The 10709-nt window shown below is 43.2% G+C and overlaps 1 protein-coding gene across 1 annotated transcript; it reads right to left on the bottom strand.

Annotated features, from left to right (window-relative positions):
• Positions 1 to 1189: 1189 nt before the first annotated feature.
• Positions 1190 to 10661, bottom strand: LOC126528171 (uncharacterized). Its single transcript, XM_050176042.2, has 9 exons — positions 10566 to 10661; positions 10411 to 10501; positions 10211 to 10285; positions 9542 to 9633; positions 8224 to 8367; positions 6592 to 6709; positions 2877 to 2993; positions 2582 to 2677; positions 1190 to 2239 (listed from the first exon to the last, which is right to left on the bottom strand). The coding sequence occupies exons 1-9, from the start codon at positions 10628 to 10630 to the stop codon at positions 1994 to 1996; spliced, it is 1044 nt and encodes a 347-aa protein (XP_050031999.1). The 5' UTR covers positions 10631 to 10661; the 3' UTR covers positions 1190 to 1993.
• Positions 10662 to 10709: the final 48 nt, after the last annotated feature.

Below are 10709 nucleotides of genomic sequence, written 5' to 3'. Positions count from 1 at the left end.
CAGCAAATCTGCATGCAGGGTGCCTAGAAGCGAGTATTCATAACGAATGACCAATAATAATTGAGCACAAGTTATCTGCCCGATGCAGTTGCTCATGAATTAGAGCCAGCGTGTAACAACTGCAGCTCCCTTGCACAAGATTCGTTTGACACAGTCCTCACCTCCATCGTTCTCTAACATTTGAGACTTTAGTAAGTGCTGCTGTTCTTTTAAGTATTAGAAACAAATATTCAACAATTTCTAACAGCAGACTCTTGAACCAAATAGCAAAGACTATTCTATTCATATTGGAATATATGCACTACCCTACGTCAGGCCAACATCAGGAGTAGCCTCACTTTAGACATCGCGAAAGTATTACAGTGGTGGCAGGAACATGTTGAGATGCAGTGAAGGCGCAACAGCCACTACAGCAGGCCAATGAAAAGCAACACAAAGTGCTTCTTCTTGGGCAGTGATGGCGTAAGGGACAACACACACTGATGTGGCTGGGACTCGAAGCCTATCGCGTGATAACGATTGAGCACAGTTAAAGTTTCCCCAGCTGCAAAGCTTGCTTCGTGCATTTTGTAAATGTACATATATCACACATTTCAGCCGACTAATGGTGACAACAGCCATGATGAAGAGAAAGCGCTGACTGCATGCTGGTGGCACTTCACATTTGCTAGTAATCACGGCCCCGGAGCCACACTGACACTTTCTGCCTTGGAAAAACAAACGAACTTTGCTCAAAACCACCCGTTCATCTTTGGTGAGCTAGTGGCACCATCTAGTGGCAGAGAGTGACACCACTGTGTTAACACCATGCATGCATGCCTCCCCCTCCCCCCCTTTGATATGGGTGGCGTGACAACACACGATCATGGGGCCATGCTAAATATAAAAGCTTGGCACAATGATGGGCACAGGATGATGGGAATTGTTTTGTGAGGCCACAGCATGCAGCTGGAACGACGACAGAGAGTCCAAGGCCAAGAGGGCCGCTGTTTTCCATCAACTCTGTTGATGGAAAAAAGATTATGCGCACCATCAACTCTGTTGATGGTGTGTGTTACGATACAAGACAAACCCAAAAACTTTGTAAAGATTTGCAAGGCACTGTTTCATGCTTTATGTAGGCTTTTGGATTACTCTATATTAATCACTCCGTACAAGGGATCATGTAGTAGCAGAGGAATGGTCAAACTTCACATTGTAGACACAAACTTCGTAGCATTTGCATTTATTTCAATCCTTTCACTCAGGAAAAGCCTACAAATGTTCGCAGCCAGAGTTATAATTTATTTTTGTGTGCTATGTTATTCTTTAAAATGATGAACAGGTAATTTTAGTGCCAACTTGATTCTGCCAAAGTCTATGACATTATGCAGCGTTAACTTCTACTTACAACATGACCTATTTGTATTTCAAGAAGTGCGACTTAGACGGTTCTCTTCAGTATCTCTCATGTTGTGCTGGCAGCCAACAGTCATGCAACATAGGTTATCAAAAAACCATGTTAAAACTGCCTAGTTCGCATGGATCCATTATGAACAACTAAAAAAAAGAAAAGAGTGCACTGTAGCAAAACACAGAGGCAAACCGAAAAAGATGGGTGAGGGCACTTACAACTTGCAACGCAATGTATCATAGCATATTGGAGAACTTTAGTAAATCACTACTGCTTCTTCCGCTGCCAGGCTTACACATGCAACGCAGCTTTACTAGCATACTATGTAAACCTCACAGGCAACCGAGGTGGTAACGGTGATGGCAGTGCTATGTATAGTATTACGCCAAAATGGGTCACCAGACAAAATGGCAAGCATATTGTCCTGGTGGAACAGGCGAAACCACTTTGAATCGGGATTTTTTTTTCGTTTCAACAATGCACCACAGACCTCTGGCCAATAAACACCGTGCACTATTATGGCATGTCTTCATCGAAGTTCGCAAGTGCTTCGTTGTGTCATCGACAGAGATCGCAATGTCACTGAGCTTGAATGAGTGTTCACCAGTACAGCGACTTGGTGATGAATGTGGCAGCTGATCCGAGCCAGCTGGCAGCTGAGGAGCTCTTTGACTTCTTTTGCCGCACGATCGCGTCCTCTCGAATTGGACTGTCCACCTCGGGGAGATAGTCCGGGAGGATTTCTCTCTCGTCCTCATCTTCTTTTTCCTGCTCCTCATTCTCCACAACCTTCCGACTGGCTTCTGCCTCATGGCCAATCTCGAGGCGAGAGTCTTCAGCTGAAGGCTGCGTAAGTCAAAATACAGGTTTGGCTGCATTATTGTCATAGTTTTATTAGAGAGTTTTAGTGTACATGATGCAAATCCACAGCCAATCATTGCAATAAAAGTGCGCCGCATACATTGTTTCAACGCAGTTTCACAAGACTTTATGAACTTTTGTTTTGTTATTGTGAAACCAATGCTTAATTTATGTAGTAGGGGGGGGTTGGCCCTTAAGCAGGGGTGGAGGGGTTTGGCCCCCCCTCCTGTTTCAGAGCCCCTGGCCTTTAGCATTCTAGTTAGGCTTATACATTAGCACATAATAAGTACATAAGCAGTGCCATAAAGAAGAAGAAAAAAAACTAACCTTGGCTTTGCTATTGCTTGGTGTTTTTGGGATGGCACTATTGGCTACCTGCATTGCCGACATTGTTCCCGTGGACTTGATAGCCTGTATCAATGCCTGAAACATGGCAGGAAAATGTGCAAGCAAAAGTGGACTGCATGCTACAGAACATGCCGATTTCTATGCAGAATTCCCGTGAGGGTGCAAGCGTCCTTGACATTAGGACAGGGCACGCGTGACAACAGCGTATGCGCACATTTGACTCACACCTGCCTCATGCACTGGTGACAGAACCAAGAATTGCCTTCAGGCTTACCCGTGCCGAGAGATCCGACCTAACCCGGACGACACACCGCCGCCTCTCGATGTCGAATGTGAAGCTGATCACACCTCGGACGGCGAGCAGCTTCTCTTTGCACAATTCTCTGTCGCTCTGTTCAGAAATTAAAACAAAAATGAAAGCATCCTCCTCCAGTCTCGCAAAAAATGTGTATATATTCAATTCATGATAATAACTGGTATATCACTGCAGTTATATCCAGGGAAACCAAATTTGAGGGGCTTGCGAAGTAATGTATTTGCACGAATATAACTTGACCACGGATATAACTCGACCATGAATAATCAAGACATTTGATAAGGTGAGTACTAAATAATACTGTAATATGAATAAATTTACTAATACTAATGTGCAATGCAGTTTCATCCACGAGCTTAGCATAGGGCCTCTAAGAACACCATGATGGGTGTTCCTTTGCTAGGACTTGCACATTACTGGGACTGTATTATGGGAGTTGCCCATGCGAGGCCACATTCATGCACACCAGTGTCTGCATAGGCGTGCATTGCAGCAGTGAGATGTACATTGCTCTATGCTATGCTAAAATGTTCTAGCGGAAGCACAAGAGCTTGGGAGAGGCAAGGTTCATGTATGCTAAAGCAGCCGTGTCTGGAGGCTGAGGCAATGTGGATGCCTGTTGCGATGATGGATAGGGCCATTGAACCTGAATGTCCGCAGATAAACCTGCTTTAATGTAAATGAACTCTTTTGCACTCCTACTATTTGCAGACCAAGACATTTTCTTGGGCAAGTTGGGTGTTTGGGTTTGCTGTACATTTTCTTTTTTTTTACGTATGACATGAACAACATGGAAAAAAACACATGGAAGGCAACGGCTAGCGTTCGCCTACCTTAGAGGCTTGAGTCTTAAAAGTTAACAAGCTACAAATTACAGGCCTGCATCATCACAACGAAGTAGATGAGCTCGCTGAATTTCGAAGCATGGAACTTGAGGGGAAAAACGTTGCATTATAGTTCACGCGTGGTTTCGAACTTGATGCAAGATACTTTCTGGAATTGGTAATCATGCAAAAGAACTAGCGCTCTATATTAAAGAATGTGCGGTATGTTTGCATCAATCAAATTTTACTTCATGGTTTCGACTAACAAAAAGAATCAAGCCCCTTGTTCCCCTTCTTGTTCATGGCACTGAGTGTGCGATTTTGTGCATAAAACTGGAATGGTGAATTGCTGTTCGTGCTAAAATTAAAAAAAAAAAGAAATCACAGATATATTAACTTTTACTCATCAGAACAACTATTCTACTGGTGCCTGCTGCCACACCAAGCTTGAATTCAAAACCAGGAGACGTGTCCATGTTAGAAAACATTGCAGCAGTACGTCGGTGATAGAAACGCTAAGGGAAGGACAAAACTTGCATCGGCACATCGCACTGTTCAACTATTTGAACGCTGCTGAGGGAGGAAGATAACAAATAAAAATAAAGAGGAAATAAAATGTAAATCGCAGTGAGAACATAAGTAAGCACACAATATTCAGGGTGTCTACCAAGCTGACATTTCCAAATTCCCTGAGATTTCCAGGTTTTCCACGAGTGCCTTTGCGAAATTCCCTGAGTGATGCAGAACTATGTTTTATGTCAAGACGGGCTGAAACCATATCGCCCGATGCTGTCACTAGAAAAAATTTAGAAACAAAAGACAGCTCAATTTTAATACTAAGGAGTAGTGTTTATGTTATTCAATAAGAGAATAGAAGGGAGGGGTTAGTAAAATGCAGAGCAAATTGCAAATCGATTTGCAAAATTGCAAATCGAGTCGGACATTCTCAAATATGAATAAAAAGGAGATGCATAAAAAAGCAAATATTTTCGAATATGAGCTATTTCTATCAACTGATAGCAAGCTCACTGGTATGAGGCCCGAACGTTGTCACAATTGAGATTGTCTCTCAACAGCTCGTAAGTCAACCTCAACTGTCCTGACATACTCTCAGCCCGTGCATGACGCCTCAGTGCTGTGTTTCACTGTTGTAAAGAGTTTATTTTGGTTTGGATGAGGGACACCTGCATCTCGGCATCAGCCAACACTTTGTTTTTTGAGCTCAAGCTCCTTAAAAACAGTGTCAGTACGCTTCCTTTCCCATTCATTCCTCAATGCGTAGGTCATTTCTGTTCTTGTCCTCCTCGTTGTCCTTCTTGTCCGCCACTCGTTCGCCCCACAGACCACTTGAACCATCTTCTTGGTCAGTTGCATAGTCCACGTCCGATTTTTCAAACTCCCTAGGGACCGCAAAAACGTCAGAAAAATCGGCCAGTTGGAAAAAATAAATGCATGTTATTTACTGCCCTTAAGGGCTCAAACCGCCACAGGCACATACGAAAACGCCCTGAAGGCCTGCCGGTACACGTATTAGGCATATCGGTGCTCGTACTGTGAGAGGAAATACCGGGTGCACGCGTGTATAATTAAGGAATACATACTGTGTCCCATGGCAATAGCCCCATCTCACGCTTGTTATACTTCACTGCAATACTTTTGCGTATGCTTCACCAAGTACCATTTGTGTCCGGAGGCGAAGCTGACTTTCGGGAACCGGAATTATGCATCGCACCGTGCTTTCCAAGCTTCTAAGCCAATCGCGAGGACCACATAGGCGGAGTCCATGCCATCACTGACAGCAGCGAATTCTTTCAATAAAAAACACGGCATCCAACGGCAAGAAGCTTCCTAGCGAACGTCGAAGCAGTTGGGCCTAGCGTTGCCGCCGTGGTGGCTACGGCTGCCAGCGGATCTGCGTGCGAGAGCGCCGGTTCGAGGCGGCAAGGTAATCAAAATGGTGGTGGCATTTATTAATGCCGTTTCGGACCTGCGATCACGGCAAAACCTCCGGAAAATCGGACGGCGAAGAGTTCTTACGTTTGAAATTTCAAACGTTCTAACACATTGACTCTATGGGGTACGTGGTGGTGCCGCAAAGTCGTCCAAATTATCGGGATTCCGGAAAGTCTGTCATTGACTGTACACTGGCAACTCCTGCAGCCGACGACAGGGCGTAAAAGACGATTCATTATGATTCCTCTCTGTTACTCGAGCCAGCATTACCTCGACTTTCAATCCTTTCAATAAAACTACAGCTAATTTTCCCCAATAGAAACACAAATTCCCCGAGTTTTTCCAGACTACTCAAAATCCCTGAGAATTCCCGGTTTTCCCGGTTGGTAGACACACTGAATTTTGCAACTATAAGTAAAATGTACTAATAGTACTACAAAGATACATTTTTTTCCCTGGAGAATGCATATTATACAAGTGCAGAACAAGAACAAACATGTCAGGGTGACAGGATGAAATTTAAAAAATAATTTATTAGAGGCATAAAAAAAATTATTGTGGCTGCCTATTCTACTCACAAATTGTTCACGGAAAGCACAATGGCTGGAAAATAAGTTTGTAATGCACACTTTTCAATTTCTGCACATGGTCAATGCAGGATGACATACATGTCTCAAAAGGTACCTTTAAATATTTAGTACAGCTGTATAGTGAAACAGTTATGAAAAAAATATTAGATATTTTTCGGTTTCGGAAGTGCTTCCAAATTAAGGCATTCTGCAACAGGCACACTGATATGCCTATTGTAATTAATGTAATATAGAACACAGAGTTTGATTTTAAACTTAGCTTTGCATTTGTCTATCAACAGCAGAGAGTGCCTGTAATTTGCTGACCTGAGAACAGAGGCCCTCGATGTGTAGCGAAACAACTTTTGCCGCCCCATTGTGCTGTCCAATAAATGGTGGGCACTTAGCTGGAGATGGGGTTGTTGCAACAAAACTGCCATCTTTCCTGAAATAAATAAATAAATAAATAAATAAATAAATAAATAAATAAATAATAGCAACAAGGAGGGGCTCATTTCCGTTATGAAACCCTGCTCAGTCACCTAAGGCCTCATATGATGAATAACACATGGGAGGCAGTCTCACGATCATTCAACACAATGAATTAACAGTCCCAGAGCTCCCACGTGGACTGGAAGTTCACAAACGCTGCACTTGGATGCTGGACTCACAAGGCGATTGGTACAAGGAAGTGTACTATCTCTTAACGATCAACACCAGCTGAACACCATAGTGCATGAGATGACACGGAAGGCGTGAACTGGCAGAAAACGTGTCTTACAATAGGGGGAACTGCACCACTTATGAAACAAGGGGTGCGTCCCGTGGTGCACTGTTTTACTAGTTAATAGGAGGCGTGCGAGCATTAGCAATTTTCTAATAATGAATCGAGTAATGCCCTTACTTGATTCAGTCTTCAAATTTAATATTCAGTATATGAAAATTATTCTTCAAATAGTTTTCAAATAGTTTAAATCCTCCAATATGCCCAATCAAACGTAAAGTTTGTGCAAAAGTGCAATAAATTTCATCCTAGCAGCCACAGAAGCAGGCATAAAATGCGAGATGTTACGTAGCGGAGTACACTGACTATTCATGTAGAGTACTTCATTATTCAAGCTTAATCCATTAACCAATCTTAAGTACCCGAGCCAATCGTATGCTCTGGTACTTAAAGCGCAACTTTTTCAAACCACTGTCTACTTTAACCCCACGAAGTGCAACCACTATTTCACATCAGAGAGAATTAGAACAATATGGCCACATTTATTTCCGGTCAATAAGAAAGAACATATTGGTATGAAGAAAACAGTGAGATGACATCTGGTTAAAGATAACTAGTATGGTAAATAATTAATAATTCATTTACTGAATTATCCACAACTGAAAACTTTGGTTGGTGTACACATCACAGCAATAGCTATCACGGTTTATTTCTTGGCTTGAAATGATGTAGCGATCGTCAAATGTAACTAAAGTTCACCACTCATAGTAATACACAGGGCACTGAGCAAGTTCATGTTAATTACTTTGGAGGTCATAGTATGCTTCGGACATTTCCAGCACTTAGGGGAAAGAAGGAACACTTTAGAAAGAAAAGACTACAGTATGCAAAAGAGCAGTGTCCTGCCCGTCTTGTTGACAAATCCTGTTCTGTCAACACACAGGAGATGGGGAAGACCAGCATTCTTCCTGTCCTGTTGTTTTTTCTTCTTAAGTGTTCCTTTTCTTCCCTAGGAGCTGGGAATGTCTGAAGCATCTAGGTTTCAAACTAGCCCAGCATTTTGCCTGAAGCATAACAGATTCACAGAATACATAGCAGCATGCAAGAGTGATAAGGCACTGCAGCTAATACTGTAGCTATAACTACTATAAATTCATGCGAAACTACACTTTTATCTTGCTGCCCTTGTGCCGATTGCACTGCTCCTTGCACTCTTTGCAGGCATGCACGCATACCGAGCGCTGCGGGAATCTCGAAACGATAACCGCATGTCAGCCATGGCTGCCTCCTCTTGCTGCCTGGCGAGCAGCGCCACCTTGGCCTCGAGCAGGCGCATCTTGAGTCTCAGTGCAGCTTCTTTCACGCCAAAGTCTTGGGCCCTGCGTTGCAAAGTAGCAACCTTCATTGTCCCGACCTCTTATTGTCATAACCTCCACAAGACACATGCATGAAGACCTATCACCAGAAGTTCCTGCTCAGTGTATAATCCTGGTGCTTGTAGCCTTTCTTCTGTTAAGTGCACAAATGTCCAAATGTACAGCTTAGAGGGATAGCGAGGAAAGGCAATGTCAACAGCAGTGGACGTATTCTTGGACGATTGCTTTCGGCGATATCAATTTTAGGAGGCGCTTATTGGCTGGTTGAGCACTGCATCATGTGAAGGCGATAATATCGTCAAAAGTGATCGTTTGAGAATGCGTCCCCAGTTAATTCAGACCTAAACAGATCACGCACATTCGTTTAAATTATGCAAGTTAGCGACATTACGTGATACCTTGTAAAATTTATTTCAAGCACTGCATTTGTGTAATGACAACTGCCCAGATAAAATGCTGCTGTCTCATATAGTTCACTTCCCAAGCTGTGACTTCAAATATCTACTGCTCTAATGACCGCAGCCCTCCTTAGTGGCAAGCATGTGCTCCAACTGACATTTCAATGTACACATCATACCATGCTGCCACACGGTCACTGTAAAGAAATTTCACCAAACCTACATGCCACTGCCATGGAAAACCAGTTTCCACAGCTACTATGGCTATAAATGCAGATGATTCAGAGCTTATGAAATGTGCTTAAAGCACAAGAAAAGGTTGGTCCTATCTGTCCTGTCCTTACAGCTGCATTAATCATTATTGCACCTGAAAAGATGTTGTGTAGTTTAGAAACAGTCAGGTCAGCTGCCAATATTAGAATTGCTGGTGTGGTTTATACACTATTCACTTTACCAGTACAACATAACACCTGCACACTGCTGGTTGTTTCACATGGCACAAGTTTCATACAAAACAAGTACCCAGCTAGTCCCTACACCGCAGTAGTAGTATAACGTAGGCCTTGCACAGGTGTTTTTCCAGCCACGCCTTGCACAGGCACGGTACTGGTGAGAACTGGTTCGTGAGGAGCGTGGCAAGTCAAAGGGAAATGTTTGTCGCAAGCACTACTTGATGTCCGAGTAAGAGAAAGCACTTGAGCATGAAAATAGACAAGTAGGCATTTCAAAACATGCGCAGCATATGTTCTCAAGCTCCTGTTTCTATGAGAGAACCTTACTCAGAAGTTAGCAGCTCCAGCGAAGGTGAGAGACCGAAGGTCTGTGAGACTATCGCACATCTGTTGTCATCAGTGCACAGGGCAGCCAGAACCTGTGTGGCAAGGGGAAAAATATAATTCGAATATTGTGGGAATGAGACAAATCGTTTTATCTAAACATTTTCCAAGCAACTGCAGCTCTCGTACTACCAGGGAACGGATTTCCATATTACCAGCTATGCATGGAGGTGCTGCCTACTGTGTACATCTGCATAGCACTAAGGAGAACAAAAGCCGAGTGGCCTGCACTGCGTCCACATAGCAAGCATTCGAGAGGATGTTCATGGGGTGATCGACTGCTCAACTAGAGATTACCCTGTAGTGTTCAACGTATCACCTATGCTAGGCCAATTTCGATACTTCAATTTTATGGTTTATGCATTGGAAGCTTAAACTCGTAGCGTAAATTGCATTTCTGATACGCCGAAGGACACAAATAAATGCGAATAAGTGGTTTCATTTTCCTTGTTGTGGAACTATGTTTGGCCATACCAGGGTTAAAAGTAACAAGCAAACACACTGTGCTGATAGATCAGTAAGGGGATATCTGATTACTTTGCCGGAGAACATTTAAATTAATGTTTCTTCTCTTCATGCGTCACGTTATACTTTGTTTATGCGCGAACTTGCCTTGAGGGACAGCATCACGATCTCATCTGTCGTCTCCTGGAGAACGTAAACTAGAAAGTTGAGCAGCGTCTGGTCCTGCAACACGTTAGAATGAGGATTGCTTGAATCAGCTCTGGTCAACAGCAATATAGGGCGCTTCGTGCTTATGACATAATAATACGAGGAATGAAGAAAAAAAGAAGAAAGCGCATCTACTTTACCTGGCATAGAAGATCCCGCTGCTCTTCTTCATCCATAAGCGTCTCGTAAAGCAACAACAAGTCTTTGGCCGCTCCCAAATTCATGGAGGTCCTGCAAGGACAGAAATATGCGTCAATCGGGCCTCTGACACGCTTATTCGCACCGAAATACTTACATGACCGGCGTCGATTCTCTAAATTCAGTTTCAAAACCAATGCCTCTTGCGTGCGCTATAGCCATCAAAACCTAATTCGGGACGTGTCGTCAAAAATTAAAACACTAAGCTTTTCTGTAATAAAAAATGCGTTAGAAAGCAACC

The sequence above is a fragment of the Dermacentor andersoni genome, chromosome 9, assembly GCF_023375885.2.
Source record: "Dermacentor andersoni chromosome 9, qqDerAnde1_hic_scaffold, whole genome shotgun sequence".
NCBI lineage: Eukaryota > Metazoa > Arthropoda > Arachnida > Ixodida > Ixodidae > Dermacentor > Dermacentor andersoni.
The sequence above is the reverse complement of the archived record's forward strand: the minus strand, read 5'-3'. Positions and strand labels throughout refer to the sequence as shown.

Excerpts from the sequence above, each read along its gene's own strand:
- LOC126528171 (XM_050176042.2), bottom strand. The coding sequence starts at position 10,630 with ATGGCTATAGCGCACGCAAGAGGCATTGGTTTTGAAACTGAATTTAGA. Across the intron at positions 10,502-10,565 it reads AGAGAATCGACGCCGGTCAT|GACCTCCATGAATTTGGGAG; the intron begins GTAAGTATTTCG and ends CTGTCCTTGCAG. Across the intron at positions 8,368-9,541 it reads CTGGAGCTGCTAACTTCTGA|GGCCCAAGACTTTGGCGTGA; the intron begins GTAAGGTTCTCT and ends TTTGCAACGCAG.